Source organism: Pholis gunnellus (assembly GCF_910591455.1).
Source record: "Pholis gunnellus genome assembly, chromosome: 10".
In the NCBI taxonomy this organism is placed as follows: domain Eukaryota; kingdom Metazoa; phylum Chordata; class Actinopteri; order Perciformes; family Pholidae; genus Pholis; species Pholis gunnellus.
This window is the reverse complement of record NC_136537.1, coordinates 19,829,900-19,853,325: the sequence shown is the minus strand read 5'-3', so window position 1 is coordinate 19,853,325 and position 23,426 is coordinate 19,829,900. Positions and strand designations below refer to the sequence as shown.

At 42.8% G+C, this 23,426-nt stretch overlaps 1 protein-coding gene across 1 annotated transcript in view; it reads left to right on the top strand.

The window, feature by feature from the left end:
* Nucleotides 1-23,426, top strand: part of slit3 (slit homolog 3) — a gene marked incomplete at its 5' end in the record, with an annotated part of 229,173 nt that overhangs the window by 12,189 nt on the left and 193,558 nt on the right. The window contains 3 exons of the mRNA XM_079168049.1: nt 2,244-2,315; nt 7,998-8,069; nt 12,145-12,216. Of these exons, the coding sequence (XP_079024175.1) occupies nt 2,244-2,315; nt 7,998-8,069; nt 12,145-12,216 (216 nt within the window). The remainder of the gene's footprint in view (nt 1-2,243; nt 2,316-7,997; nt 8,070-12,144; nt 12,217-23,426) is intronic.

Here is a 23,426-nt window from a genome sequence, read left to right as displayed (position 1 = left end):
GAGACACTGTAAACGGGGGAGATTAGAGAGAAAAATAAAAAGTGGAGGGTAAGGCTGGGATCATGGAGGGAAAGCTGACTGTGAAGGACCGACAGACTGACGTTAAAGAACTGTGAATAGGGAACGGACAGATAGATGGAGGGAAGGAGGAAGGGGAAAACAAAACACTGAAAGAAAGTGAAAAGATGAAGACAGACGGATAGCAGAGGGGTAAGACAGGGAGGAGATGATGGAGAGATGTGGAACAGAAGCGTTGGGATTGGATGCTGCCTCAGAGTCACTCAGAAGTGAGCGGATACTTGAAATTACAAGTCAACAAAGAAAATAAAACAGTTTCTTTCATCATGGAAGCGGCTCTTTCCTCAAGTTGAAAATGACAAATCAATGCCGTATTGAATTTTTCACCGCGTCCAAGAGGGCTTATCAAGCTGCTTCGCTTTCCAAGGAACTGGCAATTATACACACACACACACTGAAAGCCTGTGACAAGATCCAGCAGTATCGAGTGTGGATGACGGGGAAGTGGCTCGCTGTCAGAAACTTATCTGGTGTCTGGAGTGCACTGGCAAGATGGATGAGGCTCCGAATCATCGTGAATTTCCTCTCTGCTTTTAAAACAAAAATATCGTTTTCATGTTGTGGCTGCTTCCACATGCTTGGATCCCTTGATGATGTGGGTTTATCTGTGATTACAAGGAATGCAACATTATTATAGCGGCAGCATCATTTTTGTGGTTTAATAAGTTTCAGTCAGTTTATTGACACATTGCAAAACTATTTTTGCTTTATTTTTGGCATTGATTGCCTTTTATTAGTTACTTAACAGGTAGTCTGAATCCATTCCTTCAGCTCTTTTTTGGTCTCCACCAACTGGTGAGGGCAATATCGGTCTCCTGTATCCTGTCTTGCTCTGCAGTTTTGGCTGAAAACTTTTTCTCATATGAAGAATCCTCAAATAGAAACCCTTCCTATTGGGACCTCATTCTGACAACTTATGTTGTTGCTTATGATTTATAACAGTCTGTACTCTAGTGGCTGGGGATCTTTGATCAGCAGTAATTTCACGTGACCTCGCATGGCATCAGATGAGATGTTGAAACTATTCGTTGCCCCGGAGCTCTTTCAAGGACCCCCATTGGACTCCTGGACCCCATTTTACGCTTTGGGGAGTGCTGCCCTCGCCCACACCAGCCCCTCCCCGTCTCAGGCCGGAGTATGGATCTTATTAGTGGCCCTTGCCATGGCAGCTTGGAGAAGCCTTTTGAAACCTAATATGGTCTTAAATCAGATTTATAAATGTTTAGGTGTATTATCAAAAACACACACGCAGGCCTCCTTGGCAAAACCCGACTCTGTTTATGTGTGTGTGTGTGAGTGTGTGAGTGAGAGAGGGCGAGTAAAGGCTTACAAAGCGAAGGGAAAGAGAGTCGCGTGTGTGTGTGTGTGTGTGTGTGTGTGTGTGTGTGTGTGTGTGTGTGTGTGTGTGTGTGAGAGAGAAATAGGAGAGAAAATTGTGTGTTGTTTGTCTGCGCTCACTTGTGTGTGTGTGTGTTTTTTTTCCTTGCCCTAATTCCTCCAGTACGACAGCGTTTCAATAAACAGCAAACCCGTATAAAGGGAACCAGTCTATACACACACACTCAGGCAGTCAGTTCACATTGCAGTGTGCATACATTGTGCACACGTAGTTAAAACAGATTGAATGACAGCCAGGAAACACGATAAGCTTTTAAACTCTGATGATGGAAAGAGAAAATAATTTCATCCCACTTCTTTTTTTTTGGGGGGGGGGGGGATTTCTAAATAAGTCGGATCGGCAGCGGCGCTAAGTGTGTGGAAAGTGAGTGTGTGCGTAGAATTTTCCTGGTGCCTGTACGGTAGGAGTGTTTGTGTGTTTTGGTTTCTATTTGTTTGTGTGTGTGTGTGTGTGTGTGTGTGTGTGTGTGTGTGTGTGTGTGTGTGTGTGTGTGTGTGGGCTCATGTGCTGTGGGCCGTTCTCACGCTCTGTCCCGCTAACACATTCACTAATTTGACTGAGCGAGAACACACACAGAGACCCACGAACGCAGGCACACACGTCGTTCCTCACTGATGTTCATTTGCTCTTAAGCATTTTTTATAATTGAATCGTAAGCTTTGAAGATACACTGTGTTACATTAGGTCCATGCCGATGATTAAACTTGTTATTAACGATCAGATGTGATAAATGAGATTTGTAACCTTTGTTTTTCTCTCTCTGTAGGGATTTGAACAGAAACAACATCACCAGAGTCACTAAAGTGGACTTCTCTGGCCTCAAGAACCTCAGGATCCTGTAAGTCTGTTTCTGTCTTTGTTTCTGTCGTCATTTTGTGTTGATAAACCGTTCGCTGCTGCTGAAAAGGACTGTTGTTAAGCCAGGTTGTTCAAATTACGTTGAATGTTTCGGTCTCTCTTTTGGTTCCGTCATGTTTATTTGTTACTGGGATTGTGTCCAAAGATTACAGGCCTCATGTAAAAACTTTGTATTCTTATCCCCCAACTTCTCTTTTGTTTCTTTTCTGTTTGCTCGTATGAGAGTTCCAAGTCAGAGACAATTCTAAGAACAAGGAGAGCTGGGAATGTGGAGAATTCTCTGAAATCACTCGAACCTGCCTGCCGCTTAAGAACAAATCTCTTTGTATGATTTGTTCTCGCATGAGATCACTCTCAACGGACACGAGGTGCTTCACAAGACAACTGCAAGTGTAGGGCTACTGTAGGATTAAAGAAATGTAAGTCATCTCTATAACTGATCATATAACTGCACTGAAAGAACATGCTTTTGCTAAATGTTTGATAGCTTAAAGCAGATGTTTCAGCTTAACATCAAGTCTTTTATCCCATGGCGTGACACTGTCACATTTCAGTAAAAAACATCCATGTTGTAGATGTTTGGGCATACAAAGAGTCCCATCTCCAACAGCAAGTATTGGTTTCTTTTAACCGTGTAGGGGATCTTTCTCACCTCAGTCAAATGGCTTCAGTTGTGTAAACATAATCACACCTCAACACAATTGGCGGATCAGAAAATGCTCATATGAGATGCTATCAAACGACCCGCTGAGTCATTTAGAGGATCTCATGTTTATTCTACCAGGTACCAGCAGGTCTATTATAAGCTCTTTCTTTTTCCTCATTGTGACTCTGTATTTGTTTCTTTACAAGGAATCCCATTAACAAAAAAAAAAAATGCCATCTTGGAGCAATTAGGCAGGTGCTATATTTACCTAATAGGCCTGTATATGGCTATAGGGGAAACACGTCTCTATAAAATAGAGTTTCCCGTCCTAATTAGGGATTTCAGAGCAGCAGAGAATGCACATGTCCGATCCAAGGAGTCGAATCCCCTAATTACTGCATATTTATGAGGTTAAATAATATCGTAATAATGAGCTGACAGGGCAAGCAGCAAGACTCCCATTTGTCAAACAAACAATATGTTTAAACTGGTGCAGATATGACGGTATGCAGAGATGAACTGCTGAAACAAATGTTTCAAAATCAAACTTTCTACATTGTTTGCAAGAAAGTTTGAGTCATGTTTCATATGAAACGGTGAAAGAAAAGATAACACGGAATTTACTCCCATGTGTCTCCAAACAATAGTTGGGGAGTGCTGAATTTTTTAAGTTGTGTAATACTGGGACATCCAGAGATAGCAGAATGCCTGTGAAAAATGAGAAATGAGAAACAGACATTTGAGATTCTTTATAGATGCTGTGATACACGGGGGGTTTGTATAAAGTTGTGCAAATGCTATTAAACTACAAGAAAAGAAAAAAAGGAAATCGATGGTTTATATTCCTACAGTGTACACAGGAAGGTTTATGGTCCACTGTACAGTTCTTGTTTCTTCTCTGCATACTGGCCACAAAGAGCTGAACTAACTTGATGTGTCATAACTGGTGATTCCAACCATTGCGATACACTCTCTGTTCAGAAATGTTTTTTGTCTTTGGGACCTCAAAAAGAAAATAGAACAGCTGAACCTGACCGACAACTGATCTATTACACAACACAATGACTTCCAAAGGCAATTTATTGACGACAGACTTAACATGTAGCTGTCAGGAAACATCTCAAATGGACATCTGTTTCCATATTATGAGTCTTCTTCATTCTGTCATCCTCGATGCTCTTGAGAAACCTCCTGACATGCTAAAGTCATTGCTGATGATCTAACTCGACATATCTGAACGGCTGCACCCGACAGGAGTGTGACTCCTCGTCTTCTCTCAGCTGTCCTAATTGACTTCAAGGGCTCTCTCACTCTCCTGCCTCAAGTGGCTCAAATGTGTGGGTGTGTGTGTGTGTGTGTGTGTGTGTGTGTGTGTGTGTGTAAGGCCTATAATAACTATAATCACTGTTTGCTGCATGCAGCTTCCCTCCTCACTCTGTTTTAACCAGACCGGTAGATAAAAATACACTCGGAGCCCAAACTACGCTGAGGAGTGGAAATAAGTTTATGCCTGTGTGTTTGTGTTTGCATTTGTTAGTACATTTGTTTAACTATAACCATACTTGTGAGGACTATGATGGATTTTGGAGCTTTTCAGGTTTTGTATATACTATGTGTGTGTGTGTGTGTGTTTGAGCAAAATAGAGAAAGAGAGACCTTTTATTTGTGTACATCCTGTGCACTTGAGACGGGGTGAGAAGGACCAAGGGAAAGAGGCTCTGTGTGTGTGTGTGTGTGTGTGTGTGTGTGTGTGTGTGTGTGTGTGTGTGTGTGTGTGTGTGTGTGTGTGTGTGTGTGTGTGTGTGTGTGTGTGTGTGTGTGTGTGTGTGTGTGTGTGTGGGTGTGTGTGTGTGTGTTTGCGTGTGGTGTGCCAGCAGCTTGTTTCATGTGGTTGGTGATAAACTGCTGTGACATTTCCCTGCTCTAAATCTCTTAAAGAAATGGGAAGGAGATGGCTTGGGAAAGGGAAGATAGTCTGAGAAAGAACCCCCCCCCCCCCCCCCCCCCCCCCCCCACACACACACACACACACACACACACACACACACACACACACACACATATTGTTGCATAAGATATCAAGGGATGAACAAAAGCCTACATGGTCACAAAGAGTAGCCTTTCCCCTTATCTGTAGGTATTACTGTTGCTTACCAGACCTCTATATCTCCCTCTTTCTCACACACACACACACACACACAAACCGTGCCTAGTTCTGGGATTCCTGGTCACTTACATACATCCCATGGGAAACGTTTGCATGTAGTTAAACGCTTCTAACATTTTTCCCAGGGAAGGATAATAGCTGCTGACAAAGTATTTCTCAGTGACCATGCTTACATATACAGGCTAGTAATTAATGATTAATTAGTCGTGTGAAAATATTTGACTTCCATTACAAATAATCTGACTTCTGTTTAACAGTTCACCGAACTGAACTTCAGCATATCAGGTGTATTTTCTGCTGCTGTTGTACAATTACACCTCAACCATCTCAGAATTCTAGAAAAACTAAATATGTTCATATACTTGTTTGGTGCTATTTCAAATCTTTATATCTAGTATCCGACCTCATTAAAACACCCTGATCAGACTCTTTGCTGTAATCCGATTGAACATAATATGTTCATTTAAAAACACGTAATCCACCCCAGCAGCCTGAGTGCTCTTTAATCCGAGCGGTCAGACCGTCTTGCTGTAATCACAGACGCAGCTTGTCTCTGCATCCGTGCTGCATGCGCAACACTTGAGCGTAATATCTTTGGCAGCCTTGCTTCCGCAAGATTTCTTCCAGACTGTGGCGAAATTGAGTAATTCCAAACAAATTTAGACGTAGGTGAAAACCCGAGCTTGATATTGAACATTTGGCTGCGGGGAAGTTAAATGTGGTTTCACCCGTTGTGTGTAAACAACAAGTGAAGTTAATATCCCCTCAAGTATTTCCTTATTTCCTCCATACGCCAAGTGCTCTTGAGTTTGCCATAAGGAAGTGTGACATCATCGGGGCTCTTTATAATGGTTGCTAAGACTCTCTAATATGGTTGAATGAAAGTGTTATTAGACACTCCAGGCCCCACACACATGAAACCAATACATCGTTTCTCTCCTTCCTCCATCTTTCTCCATCTTGATGACGAATGCTACAGACAGACCGATATAAAGACAATACCTCATCCGAACAACATGCCAGCATCGACTCCCCACACCATGTGTTTGGCTTTAGATCCCCGGCCTTTATAAACTTCATTGAACAAATCAGCATGCGGTTGATCCCTCATTTGGACAAATAAACTCTCATATAATTACTTAAAGTTACGTCTTGATTTAGCTCACCCCGGAGTTCACGAGATAGGCTTTTCTATCACGATCGAGAAAATGTAGCAGGACTATAATAAACATGTTGGATTGATGCTGGCTGGGCTGTAAATCACGACTGATTGTCAGGATGTGTCTTTGGGTGTGTGCTTGCTACCTGTGCTTAACTCTGTACCTATGCGCACATATCTGACATGCGGTGTGTATATGCAACTTCTGTACAATTTGTACTTTTGCCTGGCAGCGTGTGGTTCCTTGTGTTAGCTAAGAGTTTAGACTTTATTCTGCAGCTCTCGTTACTTTTCTGTAGCATGTGTTTCTGTAGCATGTGTTGCAGTGTTTCTAACTGGTTTTAGCATGCTGGACCAATTTTCACTTAATATTTGGTGATTTTTGCAATATGCAATGTGGTTGTGTTGCATGATTGATGTTGTAAATCATTTCAACCCTGATTTTATTTTTTTCACACCGATGCACCCATGCACAATTCCCGCATGTGTGGTTATGTTGTTTTCTTTATTCTTTATGTTTGAGTGAGTGAGTCTGTTATCTTTCAGCCAAATGCATGCTTCTGTCCAACAAATTGTGTGTGTGTGTGTGTGTGTGTGTGTGTGTGTGTGTGTGTTTGTGGAAAGAGCTGGTATGACAGACCGCAGATTAATGGCTGTAATATAGCTGCATATCTGTCTAAACATTTTCTTTGAAAGAATATTTAAAGGCAGGTCATGCCAAAACAATTCAAGTCCACATGGCAGGCTAGATATCGTCTCGTTTGAAACGGCGTCTTCAGTCCTCCTTGGTTTCTTTGTCTTCTTTTAATATCCCTCTCACTCAATCCATCTCTTTCATTTTGTTTCCTCTCTCTCTCTCTCTCTCTCTCTCTCTCTCTCTCTCTCTGCCTCTTCCTTTCTCTCCTTTCCCATTGCTTCCTCCCTCCTCTCTTCCTCTATCTCTCTCACATTAGGCTCTTCTCCCCCGTCCCCTCCTCTCTCTCAGGAGATGTCACTCTTAACATCCTCCGACAGAAAATGTAAACATGCATATCTGCGGAGATTTTCTCTCTCCTTTACTCGTCACCATCTGGAAAACCTTAGATCTCCCCCAAAACATGACAGCACACTCAGAGCAGGGATCAGAAAAAAACGAGATATCCAGTGAGGGCTGGAGGAGGGATGGGTTGTTAATTGTTTGTTTTGACTCACTAGATATGGACATTTTGAAATGTGAAATGCTGCGTGTCCTCAACTTTTCAAACGTTTGCTTGGTGCCAGATTAATTTGTTCAGCGCACTGATTCCTTTGTTTATACAACCAATTTTTTAAAAGTGTAAATGTCTCTCTCGATGTTTGAAATCTCTTTATTTCTTTCTGGCAAGCAGCTGATGTTTGCGCTGTCCAGAAAACGAGATTTATCTTGTGTTTCTTCCTCTGGTTTGAACCTGCAGGTCAGCCTGGAACGTTGTTCCCAACTACACAGTTGTCCCGCAGTTTGTTATTTAAATTAGGACCTTTTTAAAGAAATGCTTACTTAGGTTACTTTTTGTATTGCCTCCTTTGACAGTCATTGATGTTTTCTCTCCCTTGTCTTGACTGTTATTCACGGAAGCCCGTCGCAGTATTTCTGCTTGATTTTGTCGAATTATAAAAGTATCTCCAACTAACTGCTGTTCTTTTCTCTGTGTCTTTATGTCCGTCACTGTAGTCATCTGGAGGACAATCAAATCAGTGTTGTCGAGAGAGGAGCCTTCCAAGACCTCAGACTGCTGGAGAGACTGTAAGTACACCGGCTTATATTGCTACCTGTTCCACGAAAGTGAGAGAAAAGAAAAGCTAAACAGCTGATGCAAACTAAAGGTATTTTAGGCACGTAAAAACCCCACCAGGCTACAAAAAAAGCACATAAATAAACATCCCAAAATATGCATAAATGCACACCGGCAAACACGACTTCACACATAGGCAAATATTTGACTTGCTACTGCAGATTTTCCATTTCCCCAAACATACACACACCTTTTGACATGCTGTCAGTTCTGTAAAGCACACACACACACACACACACACACACACACACACAGTCACACATACACCCACAGTCACACAAAGAGAGTATCTGGATGATACCCAAGTCCATCCACTTCACACACAAGCTCGGAATCTCTCATAGATATTGCCTTGTTCAATGCGTGTGGTTGTGTGTGCGTCCGTCAGCTCACACCAAGGCTCTAGTCAACAGAATCGATGTGTCAGTGCACAACACAACACTTCCCACACACACACACACACACACACACACACACACACACACACACACACACACCTGCATGTTTATGACTCTGTGTTGGAGGATGACAGACAGAAAGCTCTGCAGGACGACTGCTGCACAGTGTTCATGATGCCATTGCTTGAAATGAAAATAGAGAGCAACAGACTGCTTATTATCAGACGTTTACTCCTGAAATTCAACTTTAATTTTAAAGCTTTTTTTCAAGGTGTCTTTCAGGTGATGTTACAAACACATAGCTGCCATATCTGATGAGGACAGCATTTCTAAACTCAGGAACTGGCTGTCTTTACAGCAGTTATCGCTGGGCTTGGACGGGAGCTGAGAATTTCCTCACTGATATGATAATGTCCATTTCTTAGCTATTTAAGCCCAGGAGGGAGTAGTAGCACTGTCTTTCCACATTGTGCTTCCCCAGTATCACGATAATAGTAACTTGAAGTGATGCTAAAAAGATAGTTAGACAGATGGATTTAAAGATTTTGCCCTGAAGAGGAGAGTTTAGAGTTTAAAAGAGCAAAGATAGGAGGAACATGTGCCAGAGAAATACAGATCGACGAAAGCACTCAATTCAGTTCAGGTGACGGCAAATGTTGAGTGGCAGCAACATGTGTATCTTGTCTCTTAATGGAGATCACACAACCAATAGTGAAAGCGCGAGGTGACGGGCCGCTTTAATGTTAAAAGGCTCTTTAATGCGGTGTGTCAGGAAGGGTCAGAGGTGAGGGGTGAGGGGCTGGAGAGGTTAGGAGGCAACATAGCTGTGTGTCAAAACTCACACAAGAGATGGCGTCCAAGGCAGTGTGCAGCTGCAATGTATTCATAGCGAGTATAGTAAGTATAGTATACGGATGACTTATACCTAATCGAAGGAAAATACAAAGGTTAATTTTCTCTGTTTTGAACATATTAAAGAGAAAAACTCTGGTGTATCGACGATAAAAACAATCAGGCTCCTGAATATTGTTTTCTTCTCTGCAGTAATAATGAAAGGCTTTTTAAAATGCTTAGCTGACAGGGTCTCTGATGTTATGGCTGTCGGGGTGAAAGTTTAGGGGTGAGAGGTCGTGGTGCTGAGTCTGTGTGATTTATGGCGTCACAATGTGAAAAACATGGAGCTTAGGTACTCATCTCTTTAGGCGAGTACGTCCATGTATGTCCACACATGAAATATAAAGTCATTTCACCTCATGTGGGCATTAAAAAGAATCAAACAGACTCAAAGTTGGTCTGAAATGGCAAATTGTAGAAGATTTTCATTCCTGTATGGGGCTGTAATCTGTAATTGATGGACATTTTACAGAAATGTGAGTTTTTATTTTGTTTTCCTTTCAAAGATATATCAAATTTCTGGATTTTTAGGTAAACTGGCCCTGTGAGATTAGTTCCCCTCAGCCTCCAAACCTTTTCTGCTGGACTTTACTGTGATTCTGACTGGACAATCTTCCAAATTTTAAAAATATAGTGCCCATGGACTTGCGGCCTGGTAATGTTTCAAAGGTTCCGAGCAGAAGAAACTCGTCATTAGTATTTGAAAACACACAAAGGATTCTTCTCTCCAAAACCATAACTGTTTTACGAGCGAACATCCTAAAATGACTCATAACTGTAACAGTAGCCGATCAGGCGCTTATACTTTTGTACCAGCAGTTATTTTCGAAGAGCAAGGGTCAATTATTTCAAATGGAGGGTAGCTCTTTTTGGGCTGCAGCTCTCTTTCCATTGGTGCATACACAAGTGAAAGTTGGGGTCTTATTATCATTATCACAAGGGTTAAAAGGTCGGTGTCTGTGTCTTCTCCAGAACAGATTCTACTTTGTGACCCCCGTAACCCCCTCATCCTCCTTTTCTTCTCTTTTTCCCCTCCACGCCTCGTCTGTCAGCCAAATGCTTTGGTAGCTTGATAACACTTTCACTCCCTCCACTCCCGCTGTCCTCATCTCTCTCTGCTGCAGCCAACCTCCTCCTGCACACACACACACACACACACACACGCACACACAAGCAGACACATCTTTCACCCTCACAGACATGTCTACATTGTAGGTCAACACCAGTCTGTCACTCTCTCCATCTTCCTCTTCCTCTCATTCCTTTGTAAATAATTGCCACGTGTTCATTTCATGCTCAGTTCAGCAGACTCGAGCAAAGAATGGTATTTTACATGCAGCACATAGGAAGGCCTCGGGCTGTTTTCATTTTATGTTAGTTGAGAAACAGTCCCGTGTCAAAGGAAAACAAAATGTCCCCAAAAGTTCCTTGGAACCTTATTACCAAGATCACAAAACCACATAGAGGTGGTGACCCAACAACTATTCAACTCCAGAACACTGAATCCAGAGGGTCTTCATTAAGAGTTTTTTTCTTTCTAATAATTGACTGTTTGTCCATCTGGTGATTGATGAAAGCCAGCCCATCCTACTGATGCTTTTCATTTGTGTTGTGTTCTTAAAAATATGAACTCTCTTGGGTGTACGCATACACAAAGATTGTCCATCATTCTGGTATCCATGTAGGTTGAGTGACCGCACCCAGAATAGTGGATGAGTTTATGCACAAGACCGTTAGGCTCTCCTGATTGGCCGTTACTGTTAGTCTAAGGGCCTGTTTAAGAATGACGTGATCTTCAGTGCTGCCGAAGGTCCTTTACGTTCATTTTTTGTCACTTTTTTCCACTCACCCTTTGCCCATGTAATGACTAAATACTTTTTGCATCTGAAGAGTTTTTTCTTTTGTTATAAATGTGCGGACATCTTTTACCAAGATGTGGGACTGTTTGCGTTGGCTGCAAACATCTGACACTACTTATTGGAAAGCTAAGATTGAAGAGTGCTGAAGCTCTCAGGCTCGTTTGTCTGGACCGATGTTAGAGGTGTAAGGCAGGATGGATAAGCTATCCGTTTTATTGGTGAGAAATGTGAATTAAATAGGAACTCTTCAGCAAAGCTCCTGCATTCTGTGCATTTTTGTTTCATGAGGACAAATAAGGACGATGTGATTCAGCTTATTTTTTGCTATCTGTTAGCTAAGTAGTGCATGCCACTCTCTAGATGATTGTATGGTTTTTATCTCTCATTAAAGTGACAATAGATTTTATTTTTTTAAACTGAACTCAGCTGTCAACGAAGTGCAGATGGCTGGAAGACGCCAGGAACCTAAACTTGTTCCTCCTTTCACTCCCAGGTCAAAGCACATGCGGGGATGATGGTGATAACTGGCTTTAGAGAGCTTACTGGACGATAACATGCAACTGACACACACACACACACACACACAAACACACACACAGAGAGCATGATAACCTGTAAGTCATGATCACAGGAAACCAGACAGACTTTCCCATGAGTTTGACCTCTGAACCGTGAACCCGCTGACCTACAAGGTGATCCAGTCGCCTGGTCGGGGAAAGTTCAGTCAACACAAAAGCGGGGATCGGAGTGATTTATGAGCGCGTGTTCTGTTCACCGTGTTCTGTTCACGCTGAGGTTTCTCTCTGAGTTTTACAAAGTGAAACCATTTCATTGAACTATTTCCTTTCTCTTTATGCCTCCTCATCTCTCCACAGTCGCCTGAACAGAAACAAACTCCAGTTCCTCCCAGAGCTTCTCTTCCAGTCCAACCCCAAACTAGGACGACTGTGAGTACACCTTTTCTTGTTTTTCCGTCCCTCCATCACACTTTCCTCAAATCTCACATCTCTCTCTCTCTCTCTCTGGCTCTTTTCTGTCTTCTTTTGATGTGTTACATGATCCATTTGAAAACACGGCCACGGTGCAATGTCAGAACTTTTATCCGGGTTGAGGGTTCAAGTCCCGCGCCAGGTGTCACAGTGCCGCTCTGTGCTCCTGCAGGGAGGTGAAAAGGAGTGTGTGTGTGTGTGTGTGTGTGTGTGTGTGTGTGTGTGTGTGCGCATGGTTTTAAGAGGTGAAAGTTTGCCTGGAGTGAATGTTTTCCTTGGACCTGTGAGGAATTTTTATTCAGGAATATGGAGTTTTCCCAGAGCATTCAGAGTGTAAGAGCAGGTCATACTGATGCAGAGACGCCTCCCACTTCTCCTCCTCCTCTCTTTTTCATCTCACATACCCAGATACTCTCTCGCTCTCTCTCTCTCTCTCTGTTTGTGTGTTTCAGTCCCATCGGTGCATCCGCCCCGTCTCCTTTTCTTCCCCTGTGCCCTCTCTGTCTGCACTCTTTCTTTCCACTCAGCTTTTCTATTTGTCTTATCCTCAGAGAGTCTCTCTGTCAGCTTAGGTTGAAGGTTCACACACCTTTCTAAACCTTATGGCTGTTTATGTTGGGCTGCCTTCAAGTGAAGCTAGGTAGACACTGTGTGTGTGTGTGTGTGTGTGTGTGTGTGTAGGTGTGTGTGTGTGTCTCTTGTGCATACTTGCTTTTGACTGCTTATGTCTGCAGTCATTTTCATATATCTTCTTGAACTTATTTATCATGTATTTCTTAGTGTGTGCATGCGTGTGTGTGTGTGTGTGTGTGTGTGTGTGTGTGTTGCGAGGTGTTAGGATAGGGAATACCAGCACTGGGACATTACACTTCTTCACTTCTCTCACTCTCTTTGATAATGTTTCTATGAGGCAGAACGCCTTGGAAGCTACTTTAACCTTCCTTTGTAGATATTCTTCTGTGAATGGTGTTTTTGAGTTTTTGGCATTATTGACGTTTTCGCCATTTAGGAGATCAAACACAAAATTAGACCCACAAAAGTGAAAGGAAATCTCCACTAAAAAGCTTTTGAGTATCACAAATCTAATGCCTTTAGTCTAAAACAAAAAGTAGATCTGAAACAGTTTGTAGGTTGCTCCCTCACAGAGAACGTCAGCTTCCGTAACGTGTCATAATATGTCAACATGTCCAAAGAAACGTCTCACAGGGCTGAAGTCCACCTCTGCACCTTTGATCGGTATGTACAATATGATCCCAAGAGTCATAGTTCTGCAACAACATGACTAAATACACTGTTCAAGTGGTAAAGTGTCAAAGCTTTCACAGGAAGTAGCACGTTATCGGTGGACCAGAATTGATGGGAACATACCGATGATCACTTGGACTGGACATTGGATTATGCTGCAGGAATGTCTGAGAAGTTCCTGTGGACATTTTTTAACATGTTTTGCTCTGAACCTCTGACACCATCGGAATCTGTTCTAGCTGTCTTTGTAAAGGAGAAACTTGCAACCTTTCACAACCATCTTTCATGCATGCAGGCGGTACACAGCTCCACAACACTAACACAGGTCTTACCTTCATTAAATAATTGATCATCGCTGGTAAAGATTGTGCATCTGCATATTATGCGATTTTAGGTTCTCGGATAAACTTATGGATCAAATGCTGTTTTGTGTTATGTCTTAGGAAAAAACTTAAACTTTAAATCTTTTTGAATTATCTAACAGTCCCACTTTTATTATATCGTGAAAAGTGGACATGTTGTCAAATAAAGTTTAAAAATATGCTCTTTAGTCTCAAAATCAAAAAAAAAATAAATCATTTTGAAACACGAAAGGAACAATGACAACAAATACAGTAATAATAATATTGGTGGTTTGTGGAGATGACAGTAAATTGTATTTTCCGCTGCACTTTCTCAATCTGATCTCTTGTGTTGGCAGAAAAGCCACAAAAAGATGAAATCTTCTCAGTAGGGGTCTCACTGTGAAACCCATATTTCATCGCGTGTTTCAAGCATTGTGGTGATGAGCGTGATGTATCGCTGAACTCAGCAAAGTGGACTGTTATGGCTGAAAGCAAATCGTCATCTACGTCAACTGTGGCTTCCAGAATCACACACAGTCCAAGCCCTCTCATGTGAACCTCAGGGAGACACACAGTGAGGGATGCAAACGCATGCAATCGCACGTACTCCATCATACACACAAACACACAAACACACACTCTCACTGTTGTTTGCTTCTTATTTCCAACACTTTCTCTTGTTCTTCATGAGTGACGGTTTTATTCCCTCCACCGCCTGGATTACTATTCTATAAAACCCGTAATTGTTCTCGATAGCTCTTATTTATCGCCGGTCGAATATGGATCCCTGGAGCTCTCAGACAACTCGGTACGAGAGTGGAAAAGGGCGAACGTGTTCCAAACTTAACATTATAAATCTCATGTTCTTTATATCCCTACTTTGCCATCAGCACAATCTAAATTACAGTGTCTGGAGTTTCCTCCTGCTTTTTATTTATTTTTTTTCTTCTTCTTTTCCACTTTTCTCATCTTTCTCGTCCATTTCTTTGGTGCTCTTATCCAATCCACGCTGTGTTTTTCTGCGAATTAAGGATGTGGCGGCGGCGTAAATAGCCAGGTATGTAGAGGAGAGAGGGTGTAAGAGAGAGAGAGAGAGAGAGAGAAGGGGAATAAATGTAGGTAGAATGACAGCAGACTGAGAGCAAAAGATAGAGGGAGGCAGACGGAAAGAGAGAATAACAGCAGGAGGGTAAGAAGGAGGAGACGGGGAGGTTTGCTGGTGGGTTTCTGGTTTGGGGTCGTAACCTTCCTCTCTGTCAGCCTCGGTTAGATATTAAATGATGGCAGTGTGATAGGAATTACCTCTTAACCCTCCTATTAAAGCCCTGTGGTCTGAGGTTTGGAGACTGGGGGAGAGGGATGGAGCTGGACTAGCATCAAGGGAAAATAGGCATGGGTTGGAGGTTTTTGCTCTTGAGGTGGGTGGGAGGTAAGGGCAAGAGGTATCAGGCTGGATAATAGATTTTAGTCTTCCAGGAGTCTTGGATCCTGCAGAGACGAACGAAGCGGGTGACTCGCAGATAGTATCGAAGAGGTTGGCTTTGTTTCTTTTTGGAAAATGTTCTAATTGAGCGGTACATGCGGATGGTGAGTGCCTGACAAAGACGGATGAACAATGGGTATTGGAGAGGTCATGTGAAGGAGGGAGATGGAGAGATGAAAGGAGGAAGGGAGCGGAGTCGATGGATGGAGGGGTTGGAGTCCTGGTGACCCCACTCGGTGCTCAGTCAGGGGGGGGGGCGGCGGCAAACACAGATAGGGATGGCGAGATAGACTGATCGCGGACTGGAGTCTGTGGGTTTCAGTGTGTGCAGTCTGTGGTCGTTTTCCCCCCACAGTTTGCAGAGACTGTGGTCTCACAGCACATGCACCCAGACACACACACACTAACACACACACTTAGACGGAGCTCCGAGTAGAATACATTTACTCGCAAGGCAATGACTTTCTGGTTTTAAGAAGCAACAATCTCGACGGCTCGGATGGAAAAACGCGAGCTTTTGGGTTAGAGGGCTTTTTTTCTTTTGCATCAGTGCACATCGGAGTGTATCAGGGACGTTTACTTTGCTAAGTGACGTGATGGCTGTTAGTCTGCTGTCTAATAACACTGACCCAGACTGAGCCTCATCCTGTTATCTTCACTTTCTGCTCCGGTAGTCTGTGTGTGTGTGTGTGTGTGTGTGTGTGTGTGTGTGTGTGTGTTTGCGCGTGTTTTTATGTGTGCATGCCTGCGAATGTGTACGAGCGTGTGTTTGCGTCTGTGCATGCGAGCCAGCGCTGGTCGTTCTTCATCATTCTCCCCCATTAAAGCAGCTCAGGTTACAGTTGATTGGTTCGCATGAGAGGAGAGGGTGAGCGATGAAGAAGAAAAATGAGAGTAACGTCAGACTCGAGAGTTATTTCCCCTTTTCCTTCACCACTAGGAGGGCTTCAGATGCTGCGTATTGCATAATGCAGGAGGTGATTTGTTTTTACCATGTTTCAACGTTCATGGACACTGAAATAAAAGCATTGTCTGGCTCTGAAGACGTAGCACCCTTTTGTATTGTACGCTGCATTATTTTGAACAACAATGCAGAGGTATGACATAACATTTGTGCTTTAAAAACGTTACTGTTTGAAGCAAGGCTTTGTCAAAGACTAAATAGTACAATCCTCCTCTTTGTAAATGGAGAGTTACATTCATAAACAATAAAACGCATCCTTGCTGTGTTCACAAAACAATACAAATATACTGACAACAAAAGAGCCTGTTAACCAGGAATCTATCAGCTTCTAGTTTGCTAGCATCCGCTAGTGTAGTAAAGCTTGTATACTCCTGTCTTTTTTAGTTTTCAGCCTTTTCCTATCCTTTACCACTGCTGCGTAATGTCCTAACTGCACCCTATAAAATGCATCACAGCAGGAACACCAGCAGCCAAACTTTCAGCCTAAAAGTTTTTTTTGGAGGCGTAATGGAAAGAGAAGTGAGTTCCTGTCCAGAGGGATGCCGGTGACGGATTTTATCCAATCAAAGTGTCCTTTAGAATGATGGTTAATCTCTACATGCTCACTCACTATGGACCGGCCTGGACAACAGCCTTACATAAATTCCTGCAAAGTCAAAGTGTAACTATAGACAGGTTAGAAAAAGAGAGAGCTGGGTGGAAGTGAAACGCGAGTAAGAAAGGAAAGGATGGAAATATAGCAGCAGGGAAATGGCTGGCAATAGTCAACAAATCATGACCTGGAAGGTTGCCAGTCTAAACCCTTGCACTGACGAGTGGACGGTAATGAGACATGCTCTGCTGCACCATTAGGTTACCCTTGAGCAAGGCACTTAACCTCCAGATGCTTCAGTGGAGCCCCCAGATGTGAAAGTGTGGACCTTCCTCAGTTACTGTAAATACAACTGTGCTGGTTGAGTCGGGGGGGGGGGGGGAGAAGCTGGATGGAGAGAGAGGAATGAGGGAGCAGTGGGGTGGGGTGGGGGGGGTCATTTGAGATGTCTTTTCCTCCTAATTAAGGTAATGGAGAAAGACGAGGAGGTTGCCTTTAATCTTGGCTAATTGTCCATTTAGAGGCGACTGCGATAGTTTACCTGCTGGAATGTTATGGTTAGTGTTACAGGAAGTGGGTGTTCTCTGTGCGTCCAGTGATTGGCTGCGACAGACGGGGCCGCAGTACCGATTGGTGGGAATGGTCTGGAGGGGTGAGGGGTGAACGTAAACTGCCTGAATTCGTGTGTGTCTTCTCTTTTTCATCATGGGCTGGTTCACTCATTTACTTTCTTTCCCTTTTTCCCCCTTTTTCCCCCGCATGAGCTCTCTTTCTGTTGCACACAAACCGAACAAACGGCTCCGTTGTTTGTATTGCTGTCAGCAATTGAAAGATTGTTTTCTTGTCACTAGGCTCCGGGCCCTTGGTTTGGTTTTCACGCCACTGGGTGCTGGCGAGAAACAAATAAGTCGCAAACACACACACACACACACAGAAGCACGCACAAGTACATGACTCTCTCTCTCTCTCTCTCTCTCTCACGCCACCTCTCCCGCTGATTCAACACCACAGGCTCTGGATGCAAAAGTGTGTGTGTGTGTGTGTGTGTGTGTGTGTGTGTGTGTGTGTGTGCGCGTGCGCTTGTGTTGGTGCATTGCAGACTTAATACCAAACCACACACCCACGACATAACTTCCTAATAATTAAACATGACTCAGAAGTACAAACCAAGGTATACAGCTGCACCACAAGGCTATTAGGACCTGACAAGCAGCTGCACCACAGAGCCTATGAACATCAGTACTGTGTGATTTCAGTTTATTCATCTTACTTGGATTCAATCTTAAAATCACAAGTGCTTCCTAAAACAAAGGAAAACATGCCAGTGTGCTGGAATGGAGCTGCACCAGGTGGCCCATAGGCTCCACGATGGAGCTGCACCGAAGGACCCACGCTGAAATTCTCTGGTATTCGGGGCAAGGTAAGGTACTTTTACAGAGGGAACCTGACCAGAGCTCCTCTAAAATAAGACCGTCTTAGCGGCTTGTGTGTGTGTTTCCCACAGTCCAGACGGCAGTGTGATTTTGTCCCAAGACATATTTAGATAAATACACGCTGCAGAGATACCAAAAACCAAAAAAGAGAGAGAGAGAGAGAGAGAGAGAGAGAGGGAGAGACACACACAGGGAGAGTAAGCGAGAGAGGAAGAGGGAGAGAGAGACAATAAATTATAATTTGATAGATCTGGATAATTCGGGCGAAGTTTCATTCAAAAGTTTCATACATTCCTTCATGCTCTCCCAAAAATACTTTCCAACATTAAAGATGATTCAATTCTTATTTCATTTATATTCACTTAACTAAAGGTGTTACTGCTGTTTTTGTATATTGATTTCTACACAACATCTAAACAAGAATCCCAATTTCCCCAGTAAAGATTTCTCCTGTAGAAGGTTGATTTCTTGACCATTTATGCACATGACTGGATCTATGCATGCGCAGGTCAAAGACTTCAGACAGGGAACTTATCACTGTGACAGCAGCCCATCAGAATACACGAAGGTTAGACATGATGCACTCCTTGTTTGTGTGTAACCCTTCTTATGCTGAACACACTTCTCGCTTCACTGACATTCTTCTTTTAACAGCGGGAATGAAATAGTTTCTATATATTGAACAACCTGCGGTTCAAATGACTTTCTTACTTCTTTTGCTATGAACGCTGTCTGCCATGTTTAGTTTTCTCTGTATTTATCTTTTTCAAGTTTTTCAGCCTCACACCATCATTCTTAAACACTTTGCAAAGTGTATGACTAAGAATGCAATAAGTTACATTTGACTCTTTTCTGTGAAAGCGTTTAACAAGCCGAAAGTCATAAAGTATGTGTGTAGGCCGATGTGTGTCTTCTTATGTGGATGTGTGAATAAAACAAGTCAAAGTGTTTGTTAGCATCCAGGCGCTCGCCAACCAGGCGCTCTTAAAGTTCACGGCAGCAACACCTCTTCCCTTTCAGCCGCCTACTTTAGCAGCTAGCAAGCTAGCTCGCTGCAGGGCCAGATCCTATGAAATGTTCGTGGGAGGCTGCAGGCTTGTAGACATTTTTTTCTGTTTTTTTTTCGTGGCAAAGAATTTTTATGTGCTTACACTGAAATAGCACAGAGGCTGCATGTGGTAGCAATTTAACCTCGCAAATAAAGGTGAGTTGGGATGGGGAAGTAGCCACGGAGCTGCTAGCACAGAGTAAACAGGTCAAGGGGAAAGTTTGAACTACAGTTTACTCTAACGGGCAATAGGGATGTGTTTAGGCACATACTGTATATCCTGTATGTGTGTGTGTGTGTCTGTGTGTGCTTACTGATTGTGATTATTGCATGGCTTAACGTGTGCAATTAGGGTTTATATTGAATATGAATACACAGCGTGTGTACATTCTTATGCATTCTAAATGTGTATACATAGTTTAGTAATTTGTGTCTCTGCTTGCGTCTGCATATTTGCTTATATGTTTATGTACGTCGTGCATTTGTTTGTACATGTCTACTTATATTCATGTCTCTGGCTTTGCTTGTGTGTGTGTGTGTGTCTGTACATATGTAGAGAGGGTAAACTTGATACCAGGCCAAATGCACTCACACTGTTTGTTTAATCACAATTTAGGTTTACATGAGAACACTAATCAAAAACAGACGTGGCTCCTTGGAAAGCTGGAGGAGGAGGAGGAGGAGGAGGAGGAGGAGGAGGAGGAGGAGGAGGAGGAGGAGGAGGAGGAGGAGGAGGATGGAGAATGGAGAAGAGGAGATGGATGGGAAGGCATTAGGGGAATGGGAGCAGGGGGAGAGGAGAGAAAACCAGCCTGTTAGACAGGTGAGGACTAGACATGAAGGGGGAGGAAAAGACAGAATAAAATGAAAAATGGCCGATGAGAGGAGGCTGGTGGAGAAAATAGTTTAGTAGATACTCTACAGCTTTAAGAGAATAGAAGCTTTTGTTGATTGTTGACCTCTTTTTTTCCTCCTTACAGAACGGACTAATGGTCTGGCTCTGATTTTAGATGCTTTATTTTCCCTAAAGGATGTTTTAAAAAACCTGGCAACATCCTGCTTGTGTGTGTGTGTGTGTGTGTGTGTGTGTGTGTGTGTGTGTTGACAGGGTGGGTTTCAGTAGTAAAAGCACAATAGAGTCGTATACACACTGCACTCCATCATTGACAAAGGACAAACCACTAAACAAATGTAATGTCCCCCATAATTACATTCATGTGTGTAAGATGATAAAAAAGACAGATTATTTCCTCAACAAAGCCCTCAGTTTTATGTCTGTTGCACGTTTTATAGTGAAACTCAAGACTGCTTGTTTCAAACTTTTTCTTCATAGTTTCCTGGGAAGCACTGCGGATTAGTGAGTAGAAAGAAATACTTTCAATGCAAAGGTCATATTTGTTTCCCCCATAATGAACGGTACCATTATCCCATGAAGGTTTTATTTTTTCAATTTTTTTGTGTTGTATGTGGTGTGATGCTGTCAAGATTAGTTTGGTTTAATTTCATGTTGTTAATCATGTTGTAAGAAAGTCTCGTTCAAGTGGTAGCTGTCTGATTTCAAAATAAATCTCAAAGTGTTACAGCAGTTGAAACCTGACCTACAGTCTTATTGCTGCTGCAGAGTTACGGTGATGTCATATAAGGGTTTCTGTCTTCAGTCTCCTCCTGAATTCTGGGAAACAATCTTTCCGGGTTATTTACTGTGAGGTGACATGTGGGCCTACAGTCAGTATAAATCGAAGCTGCAGCTCAGTGTGGGGTCATAAAAGTGCTGAAATCTCTCTGTGTCTCTATGTGGGTTTCTGCAACGAGTAACATATTTTACAGGACTCCCACATGGCCCAGTATTCTTCAATGCAGCAGTACACTCATGGGGGAGTCCTGGGAAACTACAAAACGGCATTTCCAAAAGCAGTCCAGTATCCTCAGGGATTACATCTATGTTAGACGATTGTCCACTTCGCAAGTTACGAGAGAGATGAGACGATTTTGTGTCTTCAAATAACCGTAATGTCAGCCAAAACCTTTGACATTTAGCATAATCTCAGAATAATACTGACATTCTCATCTGGCGATAGTGTTGACAGAAAACACAAACAACCGGGTTTGTTATATTAACTTTCATTGGGATCACAAGCGGGAAAAAAAAAGGAATTTGCAATCAGCAATCAACTTTGTTCACACCACAGAAGTTTTAGATTTCAGCTATGCAGAGGTTAAGTAGAAATTGGGTGTTTTATGTTACGAAATCACCTCGTAAGTTGATATGTATGACTTCAAATTCATTACCTTGGGTCAACGTTAGCCTTAACTTACCTAAGTAGTCTTGTAAATTTGATAAAGAAAACAGTATAAATCTCTCTGTTGTCACAAATGACCTGGACGTGTCCTACAAACTTCTCAGTGCAATGTGATACGCAGGGTTTTTTTCCTGAAGCATGCTTACGAGGCAGCCTCCTCCGTCAAATACTGTCCCGCCTCCAATTCTTGACAAAACTCTTAATGAGTGTCTTCATGGAAAACACGATTTTCTAACGAGCGCTGCACATGGCTCGATTTTTGTGGTGGTGCTGTGTCGTAATCAGCAGAGTGAAGCGAGACGGGCGCTGCCAAAGCAAAAGGAGGAAGAAAAGAGCCGTCTGCTCTTGGCTGGACAGCAGCCTCATAAACGCAAAAAGTCTGTCACTGACTGACTGAACGAGTGATAAAATTACACCATCGGTCAATTGCACTTTCATGTGCCACAGTGCTTCCGCTAGTAATGTCTTTGGCACCACAGCAAAAGAAGACAAAACATTCGCAGATCACACATATGGAACATGGAAAGCCGATGAGGTCATTATTAGTCTGCCAATGCCTGCTGTTCCATGTTTTTTTTTATAGTTTTATGTCGCCAGCTTGCATTTATGAACATGCGTGTCTGAACGTTATTTTGTACTGTGACTATACAACGCCAGTGCTAGTCTGTCAAAAAAATCACACACATTACACTCATATTATATTTTGAGATTAACTTTCTGTCGGGTTTAGTGAATGAAAGTCAGCGGAAGTGTTCTAATTCATGTGTGTTTGTGTGAGAGAGACTTTGTGGGAGGTCGAAATAGCTATTACATTCATTGTTGACCATTATTATGGCTACTGACGACTACATGGTTGGAACTGGCTAATGTCTCTCACACACACACACACACATGGGCAGACACATGGTGGTGTCTAGAGAGTCATACTTCTGTGTTTGGGTCTACAAGTGAATGTGTGCATGTCAGAAGTTAGACTTGTGATTTATGCTGTTTAAGGAAAGTCTGATTGTTACAAATGAACTCAAACTGTTATTATTGCTCCGGTGCAATCAGAGTCACACACACACACACACACATGGACTGACCCACAGACACTGTCTCTATCTAACTGTCACACACACGCAGTAACAGAAACACTGCAGATATACACATCGACCCACGCGCTGTGGAGAGACACAAACAAACACAAACCAGTTCTGTCGCTCTTTCCTTCTCTCCTCATCTGTCTCGCTGTCATACAAACACCTTCATGCAAAGGGCGGGCTCTCACATGTGTTGCAACTATTTCTCCGCTGATTTAAGAGTTAAAAAAGAATATTTCCCTTTGTCCTTTTACAGATATGTCTCTTGGTGAAACAGTATTAAGAGTGCCAAACTGGTTTAAACCCTGTCTGAATGATAGGGACTACAATGGCTCCATTCTTGGGTCTCTTCTCTTTAACGTCTATATGCTCCCTCTGGCTCAGATTATAGAATAAAACCATAGTGATGCAGATGACACATAGAACAATGATATCGCCATGTGACTTTGGTCCCATGCAAGCACTGACTAATCAATGACTCTCGGTTAATAAAGCCCTGAAGGTTTAAGGCCAAAGTACCTACATTTTTGCTGCTTATAAACCGTCCAGACCTCCCAGGTCGTTCGGGACAGGTCTGCTCGCTGTCCCCAGAGTCACAACTAGAAGCAGCATTCAGTTTTTATGCATCACATATGTATCTGGAACAAAGAATACTTGACATCTGCCCCCACTCTGTT